The 27,226-nt window shown below is 42.6% G+C and overlaps 2 protein-coding genes across 2 annotated transcripts in view; one reads left to right on the forward strand and one right to left on the reverse strand.

The window, feature by feature from the left end:
- ap2s1 (adaptor related protein complex 2 subunit sigma 1) overlaps positions 1-787 on the reverse strand; it is a 36,711-nt gene extending 35,924 nt beyond the window's left edge. The window contains exon 1 of the mRNA XM_068019021.1: positions 627-787. Within this exon, the coding sequence (XP_067875122.1) occupies positions 627-629 (3 nt within the window). The 5' untranslated portion in view covers positions 630-787. The remainder of the gene's footprint in view (positions 1-626) is intronic.
- A 552-nt stretch (positions 788-1,339) lies between these two features.
- The window catches only part of arhgap35a (Rho GTPase activating protein 35a), a 139,760-nt gene continuing 113,873 nt past the window's right edge, over positions 1,340-27,226 (forward strand). Inside the window, exon 1 of the mRNA XM_068019022.1 lies at positions 1,340-1,953. The gene's annotated coding sequence lies outside the window, so the exon portion shown is untranslated. The remainder of the gene's footprint in view (positions 1,954-27,226) is intronic.

Genomic DNA, 27,226 nt, shown 5'->3' on the forward strand with positions numbered 1-27,226 from the left:
GAAGTATTTAAAAGAGCTCTTGAAACGCCATAGCATACAAGGGTGACGGCCAAGTGCTGGAAAATGGGATTAGAATAGTTAGGTGCTTGATGGCCAGCACAGACATGATGGGCCGAAGGGCCTGGTTCTGTGCTGTATAACTCTTATCTTTTCTATGTCTACCCTATCAAGCCAAAGTCACCAAGTCACCCCATTGCCTTCTTATCTAGAGCAAAGAGCCCCAAACCTGTTCAATTTTTCCTGATAGGTATAACCTCTCATATGGTTATCGCCTAAAAAATAGGCCTTTTGAAAATGCAGAACAACAGGGTCATTTTTCCCTAAAAATGTGACTTAAAGAATTCACTATTAAAAAATAAAATGTAAACGCTCTGAGATGCTTATTGCAAGAGATAAGGTGAGAAGGCCTCTCTTTCAACCACAATCATTCATTTCCATTGTTATAAGACCAACAGCAATCATTGAAAAATATATTGGTTTTGTTTTTGAACGATTAAGTAGCTACTGGATGAAGTTTTATTTAGTTCAATAATTTTTTTTTAAGATGAAACCCTTCAGCGTTGAGCTGAGTTTAGGCCTCATCCTGCATTCAATTTCTTTCAAAATGTAAAAGAATCACTACTTACCATTGTGACGTTCTTTTAAAAATTGTATGTGATTTTCTTTTACAAAGCCTATGTTTAATGCTTTTTATTTCACATATGATGTTTTATTTCTGAGGCGACGCTTTTTTTTCCCCCTTCTCGCCGCTGACTCTGACAGAACCTGCAGCCCCTCACCGCGCCTGCGCAGCCCCGCTCGACCCTTCCCAAGGCGCTCTGGGAAATGTAGTCCTTCCCCCTTGTCTTCTCCCAGGCGCTGCACAACACAATAAAATCGATGATAATAGACCTCCTTTAGGCACATAAGAGGACAAATCTCAAGAAATTTTTACTGGAAAATTAAAAAAAAACACATGCATTCCTAGATAATTAAAAAGAGTCTTAAATTCTCTCTTTATGCAAAGCTAGGTTAAAACAGTCACTCAGTTAATCTTAAATATTTGTATCTTTCATACAAAGTGAGCAAATTGCATTGAAATAATTATCAGCGTGAATAGATTTGAATGTACACAGAAACATTGCTGAAATTAACTGTAAGGGGACTACAATTCCCAGCATGCACCGTCTTTTACTTCCGGTCCGGAAACCACTTCCTGTCACGCCCACGCCTTGGAGACCGCAACCTCCAGGGCTCGGCGGCCGCTGCGTCTGATCGGCATGAGCTGGCAACCAATCAGACCGGCCGCGCCGACGCGGCCGGCCAATGAGTGCCAAGAGGAGGCGGGAAAACTCGTCAAGTTCGATGGGCGGGCGACGAGAGAGAGAGAGAAAAAAAATCTCCTTATTGTGAAGCGCAGAAGATTGTTTTTTTTTCTTGAAAGGCTTTTTTTTTTGAAGGAAAGTTGAGGCGCGGTAACGGCTGTCGGTCGACGTTTTTCAGTGAAAATCGGGTGCGGCCTAGCGAATGGTGGATTTTGTTGATGTGTGAATGATATTTTAACCGAGAGGGGGGAAAAAAAAAATTCCCTGAGAGGAAGAATCACCTGACCCGTCGAGCCAGAGCGCCTCCATGGCGGCGTGAGAAGCATCATGGGCGATGTCTGCTCCTGGGGGGGAAGCAGCAGCAGAGGAAAAAAGTTGGTGAAGGGGAAGAGTACGGTAGAAATATCCGCCATTTCTGCACAGTCTTAGACTTTCAACAGGGGAGAAAAAAAAAGAGAAGGAAAAAGAAAAATTATATCACTTTAATCCACACAAATTCCCTCCTACTCCCCCCCCCCCCCCCCCCAATCTCCAAAATCTGTCCTGTGATTCCTGAGGAAAACAAGATGTCTGCTGACCATTAAATTTTAAAATTCCCCAGAAAAAAAAATACTATTTGTCTCTTATTCCTTGTGGAAAGAAAGAAAAGGTAGGTAGATTTTTTTTTCTCCCCTCTCTGCTTCCACCCTCAATCATTTTCTCTCATTGAAGCCTTAATTTGTATTCCCAAGCTTGCTCCCTTTTTTTTTGGTGTTGTTTTTGGCCTCCCTACATTTATTTTGTTGGAAATATTTCAGGAACATTTTGCTTTTTTTTTTGTTTGTGACATGAACTTTAGAACAGCCAAGGAACAAAATTTAGCGGACGTCTTAACGTATTTTGTGGTTAGGCGAGTCATGTGTCAAAACATGTCGAAGAAATAATTTCAATTGTTTTCTTTATTTTTTTATTTAAAAAATAAAGAAATGAAGGGCGCATTACTTTTGCAAGAATGAGTTTTAACATTTGGTAGCATTCTGTAAGGAAACTTGAGAGGTTTATCCGTTTTGGACGTTTGCGTTTGTCTTGCAGTTTTGATTAGAAAATGTATTTCTGGAAATGTTTGTAATACGATTATAATCATCTGTAATAGCGTGTGTAAAATGGTTTTAAAAAAAGCAGTTTATAGAATGTAGGATTTGCTGCTTCAGGGCAATCCAGCATTAAGAAGGAATTTTTAAAAACCCAATCGATATAGGAGTAATGAAAATGTAATTGCATCTGAATAATGTGTCATTGATTATCTTGGATGTGAGGTTCTTAGGCAATTTACTGGACTGTCTTCTAAAATTCTAGAGAGATTACATGCTGCAAAATGGAAAAATATTGTTTTGGTTAAAAAAAAATGGGTGAGCTTTTTTCTTTTTCTCCACCATCTAAAGAGCACGTATATTCTGACATTAAACATAGTACAGTCACGGATGTCGAGCAAGCTGCTTTTAATGAGCATGGTGCACACTGTATTTAAGCAGTGACTTCAAGTCTACAAACTCTATCTGAACCCCCCTCCTCCCCCTTTTCAGTATATATGGTATATGTCTTGACATGTTCGGTATCCATTGCATTTAGTACATGTTCATAGTGTGCACCGAGAAGGTCGAATTTTGGTTTATTATGTCAAAGTGAAGTCTTATGGGTGGGGCGAGGGGCACTGTTTGTGTTCACATGATTCAGCAAAGTATTGTGGAGAGAAGGATACTTTAGAATGCATTGCAGGGCATTAAGAGGTCAAAGGGTTAAGATGATATAAATTGAGTTATGCTTCATTTATTAAGGTGTTTCTAATTTGCTTACCTATCCTGTATTTTAAGGCAGTGTTGCTAGTAGGATTTAATGAAGTGTAATATTTTGTGATATTTACCTCTCCCGACCCCCACCCAACCTCAGTCGGAATATTTCTTGGTGCTGATCAATTTATGCCCTCTAGTTACCAACTGACTGACAGTGGAAATAACGAATAACAATTTACTGTATCAAAACCCGTCATGATTTTGAGCACATCCTCTTGGCATAAGAAAATGGAAAATCCTCTAACTACCAGTATTGAAGTCGCAAACTAAAGTAATATATCCAAGTAGGCCCAAGTTTGATTGGTGACCTCTAGTCAGTTTGCTATCCTTAGCCACGACAGCAAGTGTCCTATGGATTTTGGTGAGGTGATGGGAAATTCAGATAGCATTTCCACTGCTGTTTGCTATCCAGTGAAACATGGGTGTGTGCAGACAGTGGGTGAGGAGAGGTCCATGGCTTGGATGTGATGACCATTGTGAATGAATAGGTTGCTGGAGTTGACTGACTGGCCTCACGCTTCAAGAATGACCTTGTTAGCAGCCAGAGGACTGTGCCCTGAATGAATTGAAACCTTCAATATAAGGATGGGAGGAAATTTAATTTAAAAAAAAATATACTTGGATATTTTTGTTTCTGTTCGCTTGCCTCTGGGCCACTGTTTTTCGTCATTTTTGTAACTCTTCCTTTCTTACCCTGCCCCCCCCCCCAACCCCAAAACAAATTGGACTAATGAATGTTTATGCAGGCAGACAGGAACCATCCTCCATTCACAAGAGGCTCCGTTCCATTCTGAAATTATAGATCATTTGTAGTTTTCAATTGGCATTTGCTTGTACTGATTTACATAAAGATTTATGCTTGATTTTTGTCTTTTAAAGTTATATTTTTGAAGAATGGAGATTTAATATAGAAATCAATTAGGCCAAGAATAACCTCTCTGCTGCAGTGTGTTTGTAGCTTTTTTAAAGAATATAGTAATGAATTAATGTATGAACTTATCAATTGCTGATGCTAAAAAAATCATCAGTAGATAGGGTAATTTTAATCAGTGGGTGAATTTAAAATAAGGTATTAGTGATAGTTGCTGCTGGTGGGTTGGACCAGCCCACTGTGTATTGTAATATGTGTAATTTTTTCCATAGTGATTTCTTGATCATTGCTTTGTAATCAGGAGGGATTGCTAACTGAAAGGTATGATATTGCCCATGGATTTGGAGGAGGGCTGGGGTGCAGGAATCAGACAGTCTGTCGTACTGTAATGTTCTTCTGCTCTTCCATCTGCTCAGGATGGATCCCCAGGGGCAGGTTGCTTGCCTGCCTTCAAGGTTTGTAATGATTGTGACTGAATTTCAGCATGATGTTGACCCTGCACTCAGCTTCTGTCCCTGCATCTGATCAGTTCTCAGAACTGCTTTCTTCTGCTTCCAAAAATTGTCTGTATCCATCCTACTTCCTCTCCACCGGCCCCCACCCCCACATAGCCACCTTCCATCCGCAGCTCCCAAATCCCCAATTATATTATAATATAATGACGATCTACATCCCAGAGTACTTAAGGAAGTGGCCGTAGAAATAGTAGATGCATTGCTGGTCGTTTTTAAAAATTCTATATACTCTGGAACAGTTCCAATGGATTGGAGGGTAGCTAATGTAACCCCACTATTTTAAAAAAGGAGGTTAGAGAGAAAACAGGGAATTATAGACCGGTTAACCTGACATCAGTATTGGGGATAAAAACAAGAAATACTGGAACCACTCAGCAGGTCTGGCAGCATCTGTGGAAAGAGAAGCAGAGTTAACGTTTCGGGTCAGTGACCCTTCATCGGAACTCAGTATTGGGGAAAATTCTAGCGTCCGTAATAAAAGATGTAATAGCAGAGCACTTGGGAAAACAAGCAGTGATAGGATTGGACAAAGTCAACATGGATTTATGCAAGGCAAATCATGCTTGACAAATCTACTGGAATTTTTTCAGGATGTAACTAGTAGAATAGATAAGGGAGAACCAGTGGATGTCGTGTATTTGGACTTTCAGAAGGCTTTCGATAAGGTGCCACAAGAGATTAGTGTGCAAAATTAAAGCACATGGGATAGGGAGTAAGGTATTGACATGGATAGAGAACTGGTTGGCAGACAGGAAACAAAGAGTAGGAATAAATGGGTCTTTGACCGAGTGGCAGGCAGTGACTAGTGGGGTAGAGCAGGGATCGGTGCTAGGACCCCAGCTATTCACAATATATATTAATGATATAGATGAGGGAATTAAATGTAATGCATCTAAGTTTGCAGATGACACAAAGCTGGGTAGGAGTGTGAGCTGTGAGGAGGATGCAGAGAAGCTCCAGTGTGATTTGGACAGATTGAGTGAGTGGGCAAAGACATATGCAGTATAATGTGGATAAATGTGAGGTTATCCACTTCGGTGGCAAAAACAGAAAGGCGGATTATTATCTGAAAGGTGATAGATTGGGAAAGAGGGAGGTGCAGCAAGACCTGGGTATGCTTGTGCACCATTCGCTGAAAGTAAGCATGCAGGTGCAGCAGGCAGTTAAGAAGGCAAATGGTATGTTGGTCTTCATAGCCAGAGGATTCGAGTACAGGAGCAAAGATGTCTTGCTGCAATTATACAAGGCCTTGATGAGACCACATCTGGAGTATTGTGTGCAGTTTTGATCTCCTTATCTGAGGAAGGATGTTCTTGCTAAAGAGGCAGTGCAGCGAAGGTTCACCAGACTGATTCCTGGGATGGCAGGACTGACTTATGAAGAGAGATTGGGTCGATTAGGCTTATATTTGCTAGAGTTTAGAAGAATGAGAGGGGATCTCATAGAAACCTACAAAATTCTAAGAGGACTGGACAGACTAGATGCAGGAAGGATGTTCCCAATGGTGGGGGAGTCCAGGACCAGGGCTTACAGTCTAAGGATGAGGGGTAAGCCATTTACGACTAAGATGAGGAGGGAGTTCTTCACCCAGAGAGTGGTGAACCTGTGGAATTCTCTACCACAGGAAGCAGTTGAGGCCAAATCATTAAACATATTCAAGAAAGAGTTGGATCTAGCTCTTGGGGCTAAAGGGATCAAGGGATACGGGGAGAAAGCGGGAACAGGGTACTGAGTTTGGATGATCAGCTGTGATCATGTTGAATGCTGGTGCAGGCCTACTCCTGCTCCTATTTTTCTATGTTACTATATCACCTCAAGCCTCGTCCATCCCTGCTGTATCCAAAATCCTCTAATCCACACCTTAAGCCTGTTCATCTTCAATGCTTGCGACAGATGCCACAGTCCATGTTTTCACTGGTGTTGCAGCACCTCCATTAGAGTGTGTGTAGTCAGGTGCAACAAACTTAGAAGCAGTTTCCATTTATAATGGAAAATGTTGACAGGAAATGCATGCAGATGTAAAATTTCTGCATATGTTGCAGGATAAAGCTTCAAGTAGTGAGTTGAAAAATAGGGTAACTAATTTTTATTAGTAGCATAATTCTAGACTCCTGCAACGGCTAGTGGCTATATAGAATGGCATTGAAATAGGGAAACCAGGAAGGTCCTCTGTTCAGTCACTCTGTTGATAGATCGCAACAGTGACAGTTGGGTTGCTATACTTCTCCTTTGTATCCATGCAGTGAATGCCTCTCAGGTACTCACCCCATATCATTATTTAGCAACATCTGCTGTGAAGTGTTGGTGTAAATTTGAGGTGAGGACTGGATCACTTGGCTGTGATAGGATTGGGCTTGGCTGAAACTACGTCTATCTTAACCATGGCCAGTTGAGCTAGTTTTTGGAGGCTACCTGTGAAAGAATACTTGAGGACGTAGCCCTCCTCTTGAGAGGAGGAAGGACAATTAGTGTGGAAAACTCCTGAGGAGGATGTGGTGCTCTGTCTTTCCTATTCTCGATCTGGAAGGGTGCAAAGCAGATAATAGTTACTCAGAACATAAGAGTGTGATCTCCAACCCACGATCATGTCACCTGGAGGTGAGAGTATTACCAAATATGCTATGGAGTAGTGTGTTTCTGCATGTAATTTGATGGATTTAAGCCATGCGGGGAGGAGACACTGGCTGAAAGCAAAGTAATTTCATTGGGAAATTAGTTTGTTGAGCCTGGGATGTGACATTAACAGTAAGGATGAGAATTATCCAGAGCCTATATTGGGACCAAATGGGGAGCATCAGGCTAGAAGATGGACAGATAGGTTTCAAGTGAAGAGAGGAGTTGACCAGGCTGTGTACTGTCAACAAAATTATTCAATCTGTACACAGAACAAATATTCAGAAAATTAAATATACTTCCAGGTGTAAAAAGTGGAGCTAAGGACATAACTTGTGGTACACCGACAAATGCAGTGTTACTTGCAGAGGTAGGAGAGGCCCTACAAAATATCGTATCTTTAGAATATGGATTGAGTCTGAACACCAAAAAGACACAAATAATGGTAGTTAGAAGGAATACGTTAGAAGAAACCAGAGTGAAGATTGAAGTGGATTCTGTCACACTAAAACAAGATAAATTTGTCTATTTAGGACAAATGTTAACAGAACGTAGTAGATGTGATGCTGAAGTCAGAAGAAAAATAGGGATAGCCAGAAGTAATTTTGTGAAAATGAAGGATAGATCAACAAGAAAGCTTAAGCTTTAACAAGGTTAAAAAAAAAATCAAGATGCCACATTCTATCCACTTTCTGTATGCCTCAGAAACCTGGACAATAAGTAAAGAGCTGTGGAAGAAAATAGAGGCCTTTGAAATGTGGTTAGTAAGACTATGCTTAAAATTCCTTATACAGACCATAAGATAAATGAAGAGGTGCTTGAAATTGCAGGAGTAAAAAGTCTTAAAAGTTAGATCCAGAAAGGAAAATGTCAGTATTTCAGCCATTTGATCAGATTTGAAAAGCTACAGACATTGCTTCTAGATGGCAAAGTGGAGTGCAGCAGAAACAGTGGTCGACCTAGGCATCTTTGGATGTTGGTCACAGAGTGGTTGCAGATGAGCTACAGTGGGTTTGTGAGGATGGCACAAGATAGACGAGCGTGACGTACTATGACAGCAGATCTCCTGGTAGGACGAGCTACAGCAGAAGCGGTGAGCCTGGATTATTTATTAGAGTGCTGCATACGGTTCTGGCCATCACATTTCAGGAAGGATGTGATTGCATGCGAGAGGGTACAGAAGAGATTTACGAAGGCGTTGCCAGGACTGGAGAATTTTAGTTATGAGGGAAGATTGGACTGGCTGGGGTTTTCTTTGGAACAGAAGCTGAGAGGAGATTTAATTGAGGTGTATAAAATTGAGGGGTCTGGATTGAGTGGATAGGAAGGACCTATTTCCCTTGGCAGAGAGGTCAGTAATCGGGGGCATAAAGTTAAAGTAATTGATAGAAGGATTAGAGGGGAGTTGAGGTGGTATGGATCTGGAACGCACTGTCTGAAAGGATGGCTGGGACAAAAACCCTCATCCCACTTACAAAACTAAGTGTCATACCTAGCACAAAGGAAGATGGTTGTGGTTGTTGGAGGTCAATCATCTGAGCTCCAGGCCATCACTACAGGAGTTCCTCAGGGTAGTGTCCTAGGCCCAACCATCTTCAGCTGCTTCATCAATGACCTTCCTTCAATCATAAGGTCAGAAGTGGGGATGTTCGCTGATTGCATAATATTCAGCACCATTCGTGACTCCTCAGATACTGAAGCAGTCCGTGTAGAAATGCAGCAAGACCTGGACAATATCCAGGCTTGGGCTGATAAGTGGCAAGTAACATTCATGCCTCACAACTGCCAGGCAATGACCATCTCCAACAAGAGAGAATCTAACCATCTCCCCATGACATTCAACAGTATTACCATCGCTGAATCCCCCACTATCAACATCCTAGGGGCTACCATTGACCAGAAACTGAACTGGTTTAGCCATATAAATACCATGGCTACAAGAACAGGTCAGAGGCTAGGAATTCTGAGGCGAGTAATTCACCTCCTGACTCCTCAAAGCCTGTCCACCATCTACAAGGCACAAGTCAGGAGTGTGATGGAATACTCTCCACCTGCCTGGATGGGTGCAGCTCCAACAACACTCAAGAAGCTCGACACCATCCAGGACAAAGCAGCACGCTTGATTGGCACCCCATCTACAAACATTCACTCCCTCCACCACCGGCACACAGTGGCAGCAGTGTATACCATATACAAGATGCACTGCAGCAATGCACCAAGGCTCCTTAGTCAGCACCTTCCAAACCCGTGACCTCTACCAACTAGAAGGACAAGGGCAGCAAATACATGGGAACACCACCACCTGCAAGTTCCCCTCCAAGTCTCACACCATTCTGACTTGAAACTATATCGCCGTTCCTTCACTGTCGCGGGGTCAAAATCCTGGAGCTCCCTAACAGCATTGTGGGTGTACCTACCCCACATGGACTGCAGCGGTTCAAGAAGGCAGCTCACCACCACCTTCTCAAGGGCAATTGGGAATGGGCAATAAATGTTGGCCTGGCCAGCGACGCCCACATCCCATGAATGAATAAAAAAAAACTGGGTGTGCACTTGAGGTGCTGTAACCTGCAGGGCTATGGACGAGGCTGGATTAGCACATGGCTACCCAACCTGAACCCGACGGGACCTGACAACGTGTCGGGGTTGGGTCGCTCTTCCAGGTCTGGCGCTCGGGCCAGGTCTGACACTGATAGCCAGGACGTCAAGGCGGGAAACACTCTGCACTAGTCTGCAGTGAGCGATTCCATCCAAGGTAGAGCACGACCTCTTCAATAAAGTGGACTATATTCCGGCGGTCGGGTTGGGCGCGGGGATAAAATGAAAGGACTCTGGCCGGGTCGGGCTCGGTTCGGATGTGGTTCTGTTGGGCTTGGGTCAGGTTTCATTTTGCAGACCCGAGCAGGCCTTTAGGCTGGATGACCCTTTTTTTTGGCTGGCACAGATGTGACAGGCTGAATGGCCTCCTTCTGCGCTGTAAATTTTCTATGTTTCTATTGTGTGAGCATCATGATGGTAGATTTAAGAATAGCATTGCTTGTGCTTTGGGAGCTGTTTGCCATGCTGAGTCATTGGAGTTAATAGGATATAGAATGGGGAATTGAAAACATCAGTTGATATATTTTTGAATCATTGTTTTTAAATCATTCAGAAACTACACTTCGTAAATGGTTTTTGGAGCATTAGTGCTGCCAGCTGTTGGCACCACTTGATCCAACAATTCTAGTGCACCCCTAAACCAATGGAAAAGCAGCTTGAGTTCAAGTTGATCCTTATTATTGGAACTTTTTCTTTCTAGAGTTATTTGAAAATGAAAGTTAATGGCCTTTAAGGGTTTTGTTCAAATCCTTCCCTTACAGTGCCACAGATCCTTGCAATTACTTTCTCTGAAGTGATGTTTATATGCTCCCATGTTGGCTTGGAACTGTTTAACTCATCACTTGTTTACAGGGGGCAGGGAACACAGAAGTAATGTCTGGGCTTTTAAAACCTGAGCTGGCTGCACCTAACCATTCCTTTGTTTATTTTGTCTTGGCTCCTAAAATCTTCAGCCATGGTATTGCTCTGCAGTAAGAAGAGAAAATGCTGGACATACTCAGGTCTGGCAGCATTTGTGGAGAGAGAAACAGAGTCTACGTTTCAGGTAGATGACCTTTTGTCTGAACTCGTGGATGCCTTATGGGTTTGCATCCTTAATTTTTCTGCTTCCTCCACCTCTCCCAAAAACATAATGGGTAATTTTTTTCTTGGAAATATAGGAACAGAAGTAGGACCATTCAGTGCCTCTAGCTTGTTCTGCCTTTTAGTAAAATCATGGTTGATCTGTACCTCAGCTCCATTTACCCGCTGTTGATCTATATCCCTTGATGCCCTTATTAGATTTTTTCAAAAAAAACTATCGATCACAGTCTTAAAAATTTCAGTTGACCCAGCATCAACTGTCTTTTGGGGTAGAAAGTTCCTGATTTCCAATACCCATTACTTGTTAAATTAATTCCTAAATGGCTAAGGTCTAATTTAAATATGTATGCCCCTTTATTTTGGATTCCCCACTAGACAAGATAGCTTCTTTATCACTATTAAATCCCATTATTTTTGAAGACCTCAATGGTCATCCCTTAACTGTCTTAGAAACTTAGCTGTGTTCCTTTTTTGTGACTTATCCTCCTACTTTAACCCTTCAAGCCCTGTATTATTTTGGTTAATCCATGCTGATTCCTGCTTTCCTGAGGTGTGATTCCCAAAACTGAATACAGTAGTACAGCTGGGGTCTGAGGAAGACTGTATACAACAAGAGCATAACTTTCTCCCTTTTGTATTCCAGCTTCCTTGAGACAAAGTCCAACATTCCATGAGCCTTTTTGATTACTTTTTGTACCTGTACACTTATTTTTAGTGATTGTCACCTGGAAACCCAAATCACTTTCTTCCTCCACAGCTCCTCATTTCACAATTACACAAATCTTCTGATTTGTCTTTCTTTGACCCAAAGTGAATGACCTCACACTGTCATATTGAACTCCATCTGCCACTGTTTTGTCCACTCAAGTAATGTCCACTCGGCCCGTCGAGCCTGCTCTGCCATTCAATAAGTTCATGGCTGAACTGATTACTCCACATTTTCACCTACCCCCAATAACCTTCCACCCCCTTGCTTATCAAGAATCTGTCTATCTCTGCCTTAAAAATATTTAAAGACTTTGCTTCCATCACCTTTTGAGGAAGATTTCCAAAGACTCACGACCCTGTGAGAAAAAAATTCCCCTCATCTGTCTTAAATGACCGCCCCCTTATTTTTAAATAGTGACCTCTAGTTCTAGATTCTCCCACAAGGGGAAACATCCTTTCCACATCCACCCTGTCAAGACCCCTCAGGATCTTCTATGTTTCAATCAAGTCACCTCTTACTCTTCTAAATTACAGCAGATGCAACCTAGCCTGTCCAATCTTTCATCGTAAGACAACCTGCCTATTCCACGTATTAGTCATGTAAACCTTCTCTGTACTGTCTCCAAAGCATTTACATCCTTCCTTAAATAAGGAGACCAGTACTGTACACAGTACTCCAGATGTGGTCTCACCAATGCCCTGTATAGCTGAAGCATAATCTCTCTATTTTTGTATTCAATTCCCCTCGCGATAAATGATAACATTCCATTAGCTTTCCTAATTATGTGCTGTACCTGCATACTAACCTTTTGCGATTCATGCATTAGGACACCCAGATCCCTCTGCATCTCGCAGCTATGCAATCTCTCACCATTTAGATAATATGCTTTTTTATTCTTCCTGCCAAAGTGGACAATTTCACATTTTCCCACATTATACTCCATTTGCCAGGTCTTTGCCCACTCACTTAACCTATCTATATCCCTTTGTAGTCTCCTTATGTCCTCTTCACAAGTTACTTTCCTACCTATCTTTGTGTCATCAGCAAATTTAGCAACCATACCTTTGGTCCCTTCATCTAAGTTATTTAAATTATAAAAAGTTGAGGCCCCAGCACTGATCCCAGTGCCACACCACTTGTTACATCTTGCCAACTAGAAAATAACCCATTTATGTCTACTCTCTTTCCTGTCAGCTAACCAATCTTCTATCCATGCCAATATGTTACCCCCAACACCATGAGCTTTTATTTTCTGCAGTAACCTTTTGATGTGATAAGTTATCAAATGCCTTCTGGAAATCTAAGTACAATACATCCACTGGTTCCCCTTTATCCACAGCACATGTTGACTCTGCCTAATTACCTTGAATATTTCTAAATGCCCTGCTATAACATCTTTCATAATAGCTTCTAACATTTTAACTAGACGTTAAACTAACTGGCCTGTAGTTTCCTGCTTTTGTCTCCCTCCCTTTTTAAATAAAGGAGTTACATTTGCTATTTTCCAGTCTAACGGAACCTTCCCCGAATCTAGGGAATTTTGGAAAATTAAAACTAACGCATCAATTATCACACTAGCCACTTCTTTTAACACCCTAGAATTAAGTCCATCAGGTCCTGGGGACTTGTCAGCCCGCAGCTCCAACAATTTGTTAAGTCCCATTTCCCTGGTGATTATAATTTTCTTGAGTTCTTCCATTTCCTGATTTAGGGGATGTTACTTGTATCCTCAATAGTGAAGACCAATGAAAAATATCTGTTCAGTTCATCTGCCATCTCATTATCCATTATTAATTCTCCAGACTCACTTTCTATAGGACCAACCTTCACTTTGTTAACTCCTTTCTTTTTAAAATATCTATAGAAACTCTTACTATCTGTCTTTATATTTCTAGCTAGCTTTCTCTTGTACTCTAATTTTACCTTACTTATCAATCTTATAGTCATTCTTTGCTGTTTTTTATATTCTGTCCAATCTTCTGACCTGCCACCTATCTTTGCGCAATTATATGCTTTTTCTTTAAGTTTGATACTATCTTTAACTGTTTTAGTTAACCAAGGAGGGCGGGGTGGTCCCACCCTTGGAATTTTTCTTTCTCATTGAAATGTATCTATTGTGTGTATTCTGAAATATCCCCTTAAATGTTTCTTAAACATGCAACTCTCTATTCCTTTATCCAAATTATTGATGTATATGGTGAAAAGCTGAGGCGTCAGTACAGATCCTTAGAGAACTACTACTTAGAGTCTACTTCAACGCCAGGAGCATCCGGAATAAGGTGGGTGAGCTTGCAGCATGGGTTGGTACCTGGGATCTCGATGTAGTGGCCATTTCGGAGACATGGGTAGAGCAGGGGCAGGAATGGTTGTTGCAGGTTCCGGGATTTAAATGTTTCAGTAAGAACAGAGAAGATGGTAAAAGAGGGGGGGGTGTGGCATTGTTAATCAAGGAGAGTATTACAGCGACAGAAAGGACGTTTGAGGACTCGTCTACTGAGGTAGTATGGGCCGAGGTTAGAAACAGGAGAGGTGAGGTCACCCTGTTGGGAGTCTTTTATAGACCTCCGAATAGTTCCAGAGATGTAGAGGAAAGGATAGCGAAGATGATTCTCGACAGGGGCGAGAGTAACAGGGTAGTTGTTATGGGGGACTTTAACTTTCCAAATATCGACTGGAAATACTATAGTTCGAGTACTTTAGATGGGTCAGTTTTTGTCCAGTGTGTGCAGGAGGGTTTTCTGACACAGTATGTAGACAGACCAACCAGGGGTGATGCCACATTGGATTTGGTACTGGGTAATGAACCCGGCCAGGTGTTAGATTTAGATGTAGGTGAGCACTTTGGTGATAGTGATCACAATTCGGTTAGGTTTACCTTAGCGATGGGCAGGGACAGGTATATACCGCAGGGCAAAAATTATAGCTGGGGGAAAGGAAATTATGATGCGATTAGGCAAGATTTAGGATGCATAGGATGGGGATGGGAACAATCGAAATGTGGAGCTTATTCAAGGAGCAGCTACTGCGTGTCCTTGATGAGTATGAACCTGTGAGGCAGGGAGGAAGTTGTCGAGCGAGGGAGCCGTGGTTTGCTAAAGAAGTTGAAGCGCTTGTCAAGAGGAAGAAGAAGGCTTATGTTAGGATGAGACGTGAAGGCTCAGTTAGGGCGCTTGAGAGTTACAAGCTAGCCAGGCAGGATCTAAAGGGAGAGCTAAGAAGAGCAAGGAGAGGACACGAGAAGCCATTGGCGGATAGGATCAGGGAAAACCCTAAGGCTTTCTATAGGTATATCAGGAATAAAGAATGACTAGTGTTAGATTAGGGCCAATCAAGGATAGTAGTGGGAAGTTGTGTGTGGAATCAGAGGAGATAGGGGAAGCGTTAAATGAATATTTTGCGTCAGTATTTACAGCAAAGAAAATGTTGTCGAGAATACTGAGATTCAGGCTACTAGGCTAGATGGGATTGAGGTTCACGAGGAGGAGGTGTTATCAATTTTGGAAAGTGTGAAAATAGATAAATCCCCTGGGCCAGATGGGATTTATCCTAGGATTCTCTGGGAAGCAAGGGAGGAGATTGCAGAGCCTTTGTCCTTGATCTTTATGTCGTCATTGTCGACAGGAATAATGGCGGGAGACTGGAGGATAGCAAATGTTGTCCCCTTGTTCAAGAAGGGGAGTAGAGACAGCCCTGGTAATTATAGACCTGTGAACCTTACTTCGGTTGTGGGTAAAATGTTGGAAAAGATTATAAGAGACAGGATTTATAATCATCTAGAGAAGAATAAGTTCATTAGCGATAGTCGGCACGGTTTTGTGACTGGTAGGTCGTGCCTCACCAACCTTATTGAGTTTTTCGAGAAGGTGACCAAACAGGTGGATGAGGGTAAAGCAGTGGATGTGGTGTATATGGATTTCAGTAAGGCGTTTGATAAGGTTCCCCACGGTAGGCTATTGCAGAAAATATGGAAGTATGGGGTTGAAGGTGATTTAGAGCTTTGGATCAGAAATTGGCTAGCTGAAAGAAGACAGAGGGTGGTGGTTGATGGCAAATGTTCATCCTGGAGTTTAGTTACTAGTGGTGTACCGCAAGGATCTGTTTTGGGGCCACTGCTGTTTGTCATTTTTTATAAATGACCTGGAAGAGGGTGTAGAAGGGTGGGTTAGTAAATTTGCGGATGACACTAAGGTCGGTGGAGTTGTGGATAGTGCCGAAGGATGTTGTAGGGTACAGAGGGACATAGATAGGCTGCAGAGCTGGGCTGAGATGGCAAATGGAGTTTAATGCGGAAAATTGCGAGTTGATTCACTTTGGAAGGAGTAACAGGAATGCAGAGTACTGGGCTAATGGGAAGATTCTTGGTAGTGTAGATGAACAGAGAGATCTTGGTGTCCAGGTACATAAATCCCTGAAGGTTGCTACCTGTTAAGAAGACATATGGTGTGTTAGCTTTTATTAGTAGGGGGATCGAGTTTCGGAGCCACGAGGTCATGCTGCAGCTGTACAAAACTCTGGTGAGACCGCACCTGGAGTATTGCGTGCAGTTCTGGTCACCGCATTATAGGAAGGATGTGGAAGCTTTGGAAAGGATGCAGAGGAGATTTACTAGGATGTTGCCTGGTATGGAGGGAAGGTCTTACGAGGAAAGGCTGAGGGACTTGAGGTTGTTTTCGTTGGAGAGAAGGAGGAGGAGAGGTGACTTAATAGACATATAAGATAATCAGAGGGTTAGATAGGGTGGATAGTGAGAGTCTTTTCCCTCGGATGGTGATGGCAAACACGAGGGGACATAGCTTTAAGTTGAGGGGTGATAGATATAGGACAGATGTTAGAGGTAGTTTCTTTACTCAGAGTAATAGGGGCGTGGAACGCCCTTCCTGCAACAGTAGTAGACTCGCCAACTTTAAGGGCATTTAAGTGGTCATTGGATAGACATATGGATGAAAATGGAATAGTGTAGGTCAGATGGTTTCACAGGTCGGCGCAACATCGAGGGCCGAAGGGCCTGTATTGCGCTGTAATGTTCTAACTTCTAACACTAATTGTTACGTGCCGGTTAGAGCAAGGATAAAAGGAATGTACTCTATCTCTTATTTCCCAATGAGTATTAATTCAACTTGCATCACGAGATTACCTCCAATTCGATGCTCTTTTATTTTTGCTCATTTTTTATGAAGGACAGTATGGACTTCTGGAAGTCCATATAGACAGTGTTCTTCGATCCTCTCCCATCCACCATCTTCGTGAGTTTCTCAAACATTCGACTCGATTAGTCAGACACAAACTGTCCTTGTTTCAATGTTTCATCCCTTTGAGCAGCCCAGACTTGACAAATTACTCAGCTACTCTCTCCTGATTGCGGATCCCATTAACCTTTCTACAACTGAGGTTAAACTGAGGGCTCTCTAGTTTTCTCATTTCTCCTTACTCTTAAATAGAATGACATTTGCAATTTTCAATTTCGAAGGCACAGTTCTCTAATCTAGTGACTTGGAAAATTATGACTTGTGTATCTGCTATTTCCTCACCTGTTTATTTTAATACTATCTCAAGTCCCATTATTTTTTCCATTAGCCTTTTATTTACTCATTTTAAGTGCAATATGTTCCTCCCCTTAACTTATTTTTGTGTTAACTTGTACTGGGTATTTTGTTCTTTTCCTCTACTGTGATAAATGCAAATTATTCATTTAACAAGTCTGCAGTTTCTTATTGTCCTTTTATGGTCTCATCTATGTTTGCCTTTTATGGGCCCATGTTCCCCCTTACCACTCTATTATTTGAGAACTTTTACTATCAGGTTTGATATCGATTTGCAAATTTTTTTGTTAGAATCTACACGTGATGATGTGCATGCAACAAATCCATTGGTGATTGGATAGTTAGTTTTCACATGGTGCACTTTTGCTTATGGCTGAAGAGACCAATCTGTGAGAGGCAGGTTCTGCCACAAATGCTACACAAGGTGATCATCAGGTGTCGTCGTGGGGTGCTGTTTTCAGCAGTGGCACCTGCTGTCGGGGTGTTGTAGCCACTGATTGTCATGGTGGCACACACCATTTCCATTCTGTTATTGGCTAGTGTCCCTCATGTGAAAATCAATACTTAAGACCTTTAATTCACACTTGCAAGCATCCGTGAAGCAGAGCTTTGGGCATCTGACTGGTCTTCTGGCTCCGGCTAGCTCTCCATACAGCACATCCTTGGAATGCATCCGTCTTCCATCTTGTGAACATACCTGGGCCAGCGAAGTCGCTTCTGCCTGGTGAGTGCTGGCATACTTGGGAGATTTGCCTTTTGAGAGGGCTTAAATTTTGTCCTTCCATGAGATGCAAGTTTTTTTAATATACCCTTTTTGTACTTTCTGCTTTCTCTCCCATTGTTGGTTGCTCTTTATAGCTTATCCAGTCTGCTTGATTTCATTTTTTTTTTCTCTCATTTGTCAAAGGCTTTTCTTTTAGCTTGATGCTGTCTTTTGCCTTGTTTGTTGACCATGTTTGTTTAACTGCAAAAGTTATGTTTTTTTAAATTCTGGTTTTGTATTATATCAAATACTATAAATTTTTCCCGTTGACAGCTTCGCCCTGTTTACTGTGATCAATTTATTTCTCATAACTTCGAAGTTTGCCTTGCTTGAATTTAAAACCTTTATTTGTGACACTTCTCCCTCTCAAACCCAATATCAAATTCACTAATTAAAAAAAAACTTTTATATAGTGGCTTTACAGGGTGATTGAATAGAAGTGTTTCAGATAATTAAAGGATTTGATAGTGTAGGTAGGGGGGCACTAGTTCCTCTGGTGGAAGAGTCCAAGACACAGAGGCATAACCTTAACATTAGAGTGAGAATTTTGTCAGAAAGCACTTCTTCATGCAAAGGATAGTGGAAATCTGGAACTCTATCCCCAAAAGGCTGTTGAGGCTGGGGGTCAGTTTGGAAATTTCAAAACACTGATTTTTTTTTTCAGCAAGGGTATTCAGAATTATGGAATTAAGGCAGTTAGATGGAGTTAAGATACAGATCAACCATGCTCTAATTGAATGGTGGAACAGGCTCAAGAGGCTGAATGGTCTACTCCTGTTAGTATGTTCTTTTCACAACCTCTGGGTATCCCAAAACGATTAACATACAATGAAGTACTTTTGAAGTGTAGTCACTGTTGTAATTTAGGAAATGTGGCAGCCAATTTATGCACAGCAAGGTTCCACAAACAGCAATGTGATAATGACATGATTTTTAATGATATGGGATAAATATTGCCTCGGACACTGGGGAGAACACCCGTTCTTTGAAATAGTGCCATGGGTTATTTTGAAGTCCACTTCAGGGGGCAGGTTTAAAGTTCCATTCGAAAGACAGCACCTCTGACACTGTAGCCCCCTATCAGTACTGCACTGGAGTCTGTATTTAGTCTAGATTTTGTGTGTTGGTCTCGAGTGAAACTTGAACCTACAACCTTCTGCTGAAGGGCTGAGAATGTTACCACTGAGTGACGTTAGACATTTCATATGATAGTCACTACTTGTGATGTGTTCCCTTACTGTCCAATTGTTCACTAATTTTTGTTTCTTACTCATCAAATCTAGAATGACCTGTCTTCTTGTCAACTCTAAAAATTTATTGTTCCAGAAAACTGTCCCAAATGCAGTTTACAAATTAGCTGCCTTTATTGCTAGATCTGCTTTGCTTCTCGCAGTCTATCTAAACAGTAAAATTTAGCATCATAACCACGTCCTTAGATAATGGAGCAGTCTGTGCCCACATGTAACAAGACCTGGACAATATTCAGGCTTGGGCTGGTAAGTGACAAATAACGTTTGTGCCACACGAGTGCCAGGCAATGACTATTACCAACAAGTGAGAATCTGACCACCACCCCTTGACATTCAACAGCTTTACCATCACTGAATCTCTACCATCAACATCCTGGGGGTCACCTTTGGCAAGAAAATTAACTGGGCCAGCTACATAAATACTGTGGTGACCAGAACAAGTTAGAGGCTAGGAATTCTGAGGGAAGTAACTCACTTCCTGACTCCCCAAAGACTTCCCACCACTTACAAGGCACCAGTCAGGAGTGTGGTGGGGTGCTCTCCACTTGCCTGGATGAATGCAGCTCGTCTTTTGCGGACACAAAAGATGACCTGCTGCTGCAAACTCATCAACAATTCAATTGCTTTGGCTCCTGTTAGAGATCACATTTCTTCACAAATAAATAGAAGTAAATAAAGAGCTCTGCTGAAGTTCCAGACATGTAAATAAACTGATACTCCAACTTGCCTGGATGAGTGAAGCTTCAACAACACTCAAGCTCAACACCATCCAGGACAAAGCAACCCATTTGATTGGCATCTTATCCACTACCTTAAACATTCACTTCCTCCACCGCAGGCACACAGTGGCAATAGTGTGTACCATCTACAAGATGTACTGCAGCAACTCACCAAGGCTCCTTCAACAGCACCTTCCAAACCCACGACCTCTACCAGCCAGAAGACCAAGGGCAGCAGGTGTGTACGAACACCATCACCTGCAAGTTCCCCTCCAAGTCAGAACTGGTCTAAATTATATTGCTGTTCCTTTATTGGTGGGTCATTCCCTCTGTTGGGAACTGCTTCTCTAACAGCCCTTGAGTGTGCCTACACCATATGGACTGCAGCGGTTCCACTAGGCAGCTCACCAGTGCCTTCTCAAGGGAAATTGTGGATGGGCAATAAATTGCCAGAAATGCCTACAATACATGAACAAATTAAAGGATAGACATTATTTCTGATTCGTGTATTCCTGATCTCTCTCTCAACATTCTTCACCACTCCCTACAACTACATCATTATTGTCAGAAGGTTTGTAGGGCTGGCCAGTCCTGTGTCTCAGCAGCAAGTTATTGAGTGGCATTAAAATTCTTTCCTGGTTAAAAAACGGCATGAAGCATTGGGAGGAAAATATCCAAAAAAACAGCTTGCTGGTGTACATACTAAATGAGGATGTTGTGCAATTTATCCTAAGCCTTGTAGCAGCACTGATGTTGCTGAACAGCATTTTGCTTTGTAAAAGCAGGAAGCCATAAACATTTGGATTTCTAAAAGAATATTTACAGTTGCTGTGATTTTCAAAAATTTTTGAAATGCTAAAGAAATGGGATTAAAATGCTTGTATCACTTCAATTTGATTTTGATACTGGGTGGTGGTCAACAATTGAATTGTTGGAATCTGTGTACTTTTGGCTGCTTAATAGCTTATTTATATGTCTGGAACTTTGGCAGAGCTCTGAATTTGCTGTATTTATTTGTGAATAAATGTGATCTCTAACAGGAGCTATAGCAATTGAATTGTTGATGAGTTTGCAGCAGGAGGTCATCTCTTCTGTCTGTAAACATGGGAGTTAACAATTTAGTAATCTTCCCAAATGAAATTTGGACCAGAATGTTAAATATCTGACCATGAGCACTTTTGTCCCTCCTTTTCCCCTTAAAGCATTGACCTCCCAAATTGGTGCACCTTTCTTAGAACTCCATGTTTGAATCCCTCTAATCGGGTTTCTACCCCTTGCCACAGTACCAAAATGACTCTTAAAATTACAGATGACATCCTATGTGATGGTCACAAGGTAAGATATCCCTTCTCATCCTTCTTGACCTGTCTGCAGCCTTTGACAAGGTTGACCACACCATGCTCTGCTAATCCCCCCCCCCCCCCCCACTGTCGTACAACTCTGTAGCAACTCCTTGATTTTAAAATCCTTGTGTTCAAGTCCTTCTATGGCCTTGCCCCTTCCTGTCTCTCATCTTCTCCACCTTCCAAGATATCGGCATCTCTATAATCTGGCCTCTTGAGCACCCCGATTTTAATTGCTCCACCATTGATGGCTGTGCCCTCTGGAATTATCCCCCCAAACCCTTCTAGCTTGCTTCCCTCCTTTAGGACACTACTTAAAACCTACCTCTGACCAAATTTTTGATCATCTGCCCATATGTTTTCTAATGTGCTTGGTGGCAAATTTTGCTTTATAATGCTTCTGTGGAGGGCCATGGAATGTTTTATTCTTTTGAAGGTGCTATATAAATGCAAATTGTTGATGAGCTGTCTCACTAAGTTCTTTACGAGTGTCTTTTTTTTTCCTGAACAGAAAATTCATTGCTTGTTAAAGCTTGAGTGACTATGGTTGAGTTGGTGGTTTGTGGTTCTGCCAAAATGTATGCACGTCGCCTTTATATTCAGTCACAGATTCAACATCTCGGTTTCTGTGCTGACCAGGGCGGAGCTGCCTGTTTTACTGAAACCTCTTAGTGGGGCACCATCGCAGCCATTCTGTGGCTTTACATTCATGGTGTTCAAAACATTTCTGCCTCCATTTAGGTTTTTGGGTGGTGCTTATGGTGATGGCTTGAATTTGCCCTACTTAATAACTTAATTTTTTTTCCTGGAGAATTTTCTGTGCCCCTAATTGACATTGCATACTGCAGCTCTTTTACCTCTGATTCTTTCAGTTCCTTCCTTCCTTCCCTCCCCTTTTGAACCTGCCACACAGAAGATTCCTTCATTCAAGCAGTGAGTTTCCCTGACAGTTTCAACTGTACTGCCTCTAAGTTGGTCCCTGCATGAATCTCAACCAGAGATTGGGGGGAGGGGTGTTGAGGATTGTTCTTTTATGCTCAGATGAGTACAGAGAGCAGAAATTGACATTTAATTGGTATTTGGAGGACTTGATTTTAAGCGAGTTTTGTTCCAATCATTAATTTCAACCTTTTTAAGGTCTTCTGTGCTAACTGCTTCATTCTCTTTTTCTACCTACTCTTTCCCCGCCCCCTCCCCCCCAATCCCCTGTTCTAACCACCACCTTGGCACAAAAAGTACAAAAATTCCAGGGTGCAAAATCTGGCCTGCATGTTAATATGCACCTACAGTGTGAGATTCCCACTGAACTATTTATAAACCATTTAACAAAAACACTCTTCATTCATGTCATTTAAACATTCTTGCTGTATTGCAAGCCTGAACTTAACTTGCCACAGAGGTAAAAAGGTACATAATGTTATATGCACCTTGCTCATCAGAAAAAGATTGGTGACCTTGTAAATGGTGTCCACTTTATTCTGCATCTGTTCATTGTGAAGATTCTCTCACCTTTGCACCCACCCCAAATTCTTAGATGGGCTTTCCAGCTACTAAGTTTATTAAAACTTGTGGCTAAGTCCATCCTTTCATATGTTGCGACCGTGATTACGCTTCTCAAGTACTCACTGTCTCGAAAGTGCTTTGGGGTGTCGAGTTCCTGAAAGGACCTGCATATTTGCAAATGCTTTTTCTTCAAGTTGACTAAGATGTGCCAAAAGGTCATTTGCATTTCCACGGACGGTGTACCTGAAATAACTACCTGATTGAAGTTGCAGTATGACGGGAACAAAATATACAAAATGCTAACATAGCATAATGTATAAATGGCTTGTTTTTATTCCTGTAATAATTTGGTATGATTGAAACTTCATTCTTGAACAACTAAACTTTATGGGGGAAGGATGAGGGGAAAAAGGTATATGGCAAGAGGAAAGAATCTTGAGTGATGCAGTGTCTAAGAACCAGAGTAGTGAAATGCAATGACTAGCTTTTACAACCTTTTGCATTTGTCTCACTTGGTTTCTGAAAACAGAGAACTTGCTGAAGAAATGTATGCACTACTGCTCCAGGGCCAGTAACCATTTCAAAATAATTAATACATAGGTCCAGGTCATCCCATTTTGTGCGGGAAGTGGTGGTGTAGTGGTAATGTCACTGAACCAGTAATTCAAAAGTCCAGGCTAATGCTCTGGGGATATGGGTTCAAATCCCACCACAGCAGCTGGTGGAATTTAAATTCAACTAATTAAAAAATTCAAGTAATTAATAAAAAAAATCTGGAATTGAAAGCTAGTCTCAGTAATGGTGCCAAAATTGTTGTAAAAACCCACCTGGTTCACTCATGTCCTTTTAGAGGGTCATAGAGTCATTAGTCGTACAGCATAGAAACAGGCCCTTCGGCCCACCGCGTTCATGCTGACCATAATGCCTATCTATACCAATTCCACCTGCCTGCATTAATTCCATATCCCTCTATGCCTTGCTCATTCAAGTACCTGTCCAGATGCCTCTTAAATGTTGCTACTGTTCCTGCCTCCACCACCACCTCTGGCAGCTCATTCCAGATACCCACTATTCTTTGTGAAAAATTGACCCTTTTGATCCCCTTTAAACCTCCTCCGTCTCACCTTAAATCTATGCCCTCTAGTTTTAGTCACCCCTACCATGGGAAACAGACTCTAGTTATCTACCCTATCTATGCCTCTCATAATTTTATGCACCTCTATCATGTCCCCTCTCAGTCTCCTTCACTCCAGGGAAAACGGACCCAGCCTATCCAATCTCTCTTTATAACTCAAGCCCTCCAAACCAGGCAACATCCTTGTGAATCTTTTCTGCACCCTCTCTAGCTTAATCACATCAACCAGAACTGCACACAGTACTCCAAATGCGGCCTAACCAACGTTATGTACAACTGTAACATGACGTCCCAGCTCTTGTACTCAGCGCCTCGGCCGATGAAGGCAAGCATGCCATACGCCTTCTTCACCACCCTGTCTACTTGTGTTGCCACTTTCAGGCAACTGTGTACTTGCACCCCAAGGTTTCTCTGCTCAACAACACTCCCCAGGGCCCTGCCATTCACTATATATGTCCTGCCCTGATTTAACTTCCCAAAATGCATCACTTCGCACTTGTCTGCGTTAAATTCCATTTGCCAATCCCTTGCCCACTTTCCCAGTTGATCTATATCCTGTTCTAACCTTAGACAACCTTCTTTGCTGTCCACTATATAACCAATTTTGGTGTCATCTGCAAACTTACTAATCATCCCCCCCCCCTATATTCTCATCCGAGTCATTAATATATAATGCAAACAACAGAGGGCCCAGCACTGATCCCTGCGGCACACCACTGGTTGCCGGCCTCCAATCTGAAAAACAACCCTCCACTACCACCCTCTGCCTCCTATCACCAAGCCAATTTTGTATCCAGTTGGCTAGCTCACCCTGGATCCCATGTGTTCGAACCTTCTGGACCAGCCTACCATGCAGGACCTTGTCAAAGGCCTTGCTAAAGTCCATGTAGACGACGTCCACCGCCCTGCCCTCGTCAATCCTCTTGGTCACCACCTCAAAAAAACTCAAATCAAATTCGTGAGACATGATTTCCCACACACAAAGCTGTGCTGACTGTCCCTAATCAGACCTTGCCTTACCAAATGCATATAAATCCTGTCTCTCCGAATCCCTTCCAATAACTTTCCCACCACTGATGTAAGACTCACCTGCCAGTAGTTCCTTGGCTTATCCCTGCTGCCCTTCTTAAATAAAGGCACAACATTAGCTATCTTCCGGTACTTCGCCCATGGTTAATGATGATTCAAAAATCTCTGCCAGGACCCCAACAATCTCCTCCTTTACCTCCCATAGCATCCTAGGATACACCTGGTCAGCCCCTGGGGATTTATCAACCTTAATGCGCTTCAAAACTTACAACACCACCACCTTTTGTAATGTTGATGTGCTCTAGGATATCGCTGTTCCCTCCCTTGAACTGACTAGCTTCCATGACCACCTCCACGGTAAATACAGACGAGAAGTATTCATTTAAGACCTTGCCCATTTCCTGTGGCTCCACACATAGATTACCACACTGATCCTTAAGGGGACCTACTCTCTCCCTAGCTACCTTTTTTACTCCTAATATACTTATAGAATCTTTTAGGATTCTCTTTATCTTATCTGCCAGGGAAATCTCATGGCCCCTTTTTCCCCTCCTAATTTCCTTCTTATATTCCCTTATATTCCTCGAGGGACTTGCTTGATTCCAGCTGCCTATACCTGACACATGCCTGCTTTGTCCTGACAAGACCCTCAATATCCCTCGTCAACCAAGGTTCCCTAAACTTGCCAGCCTTGCCCTTCAATCTAACGGGAACATGCAGGCCCTGAACTCTTCCTATCTCACTTTTAAAAGCCTCCCACTTGCCAGATGTCCCTTTACCTGTAAACAGCCTCTCCCAATCAACTTTTGAGAGTTCCTGTCTGATGCCATCGAAATTAGCCTTCTCCCAATTTAGGACTTCAACTTGAGGACCAGTCCTATCCTTTTCCATAACTATCTTGAAGCTAATAGAGTTATGGTCACTGGTCCCAAAGTGCTCCCCCACTGACACATGAACCACCTGCCCAGCCTCATTTCCTAAGAGGAGGTCGAGTGTAGACCCTTCTCTAGTACGGCCATCCACATACTGCTTCAGAAAACTATCCTGGACACACACAACAAATTCTTCCCCATCTGATCCCTTAGCACTAAGGCAGTCCCAGTCAATATTAGGGAAGTTAAAATCACCTACTCTTACAACCCTATAATTCCTGCACCTATCTGTGATTTCCCTACATATATGCTCCTCCAATTCCCTCTGACTATTGGGGGGCTTATAGCATAATCCCATCAAAGTGATCACCCCTTTCTTATTTCTAAGTTCTACCCATATGGCCTCACTGGATGTTCCCCACCGGGATATCCTATCTAAGTACTGCCGTGATGTCCTCCCTAATCAATAGTGCAATTCCCTCTCCTCTCCTACCTCTACCTCTGTCACTCCAGAAGCATTGGTACCCCCAGAACATTGAGCTGCCAGTCCTGCCCATCCCACGTTTCCGTAATAGCTGTAATATCACAATCCCATGTACCGATCCATGCTCTGAGCTCATCTGCCTTACCTGTAAGGCTTCCTGCATTAAAGTAAATGCAATTTAGCCTACCAGACCTTCCACACTCCCTGTCCTGCCCCTGCCCGGCCTGCCTACTGGACTTTAACCTCTACATTTGCCTCAACTATCTCAGTGGAGAGACTACTACTTTGGGTCCCACCCCCCCTGCCAGACTAGTTTAAACCCTCCCGAGGAGTACGAGCAAACCTCCCCGCAAGGATATTGGTCCCCTTCCAGTTCAGGTGCAACCCGTCCCTCTTGTACTGGTCACTTCTGCACCAGAAGAGATCCCAATGGTCCAAGTTGCTGAAGCCCTCCAGCCTACACCAGCTTTTCAGCCAAGCATTAATTTGCCTTATCCTCCTATTCCTACCCTCACTAGCATGTGGCACAGGGAGTAATCCTGAGATTACAACCCTAGAGGTCCTGCTTTTTAACCTGCTTAGCTTCCTATATTCACTTTGCAGGACCTCATCTCTTCCTGCCTTTGTCGTTAGTACCAATATGGACCACGACCTGTGGCTGCTCACTCTCTCCTTTCAGAATGCTCTGTGCCCACTCAGACATCCTTGACCTTGGCACCAGGGCGACAACACACCATCCTGGATTCTCACTCATGGCTACAGAAACACCTATCTGTGCCCCTGACTGTAGAGTCCCCTATCACTACTGCTCGCCTACACTTTGACCTTCTCTGCTGTACAACCATTGACGCTGCTGCTGCTGCTTTCCCCTGAGAAGCCATCCCCCCCAACAGTATCCGAAACAGCATACTTGTTATTGAGGGGAATAGCCACAGGAGACTCCTGCACTACCTGCCTGCCCCTCCTGGCGGTCACCCATCTATCTGGCTGAACCTGCGGTGTGACCACCTCCCTGAAACTCCTATCTATGATGCTTTCTGACTCATGTATGCTCCACCAGTGGACC

This window comes from Heterodontus francisci, chromosome 40 (assembly GCF_036365525.1).
Source record: "Heterodontus francisci isolate sHetFra1 chromosome 40, sHetFra1.hap1, whole genome shotgun sequence".
Lineage (NCBI taxonomy): Eukaryota > Metazoa > Chordata > Chondrichthyes > Heterodontiformes > Heterodontidae > Heterodontus > Heterodontus francisci.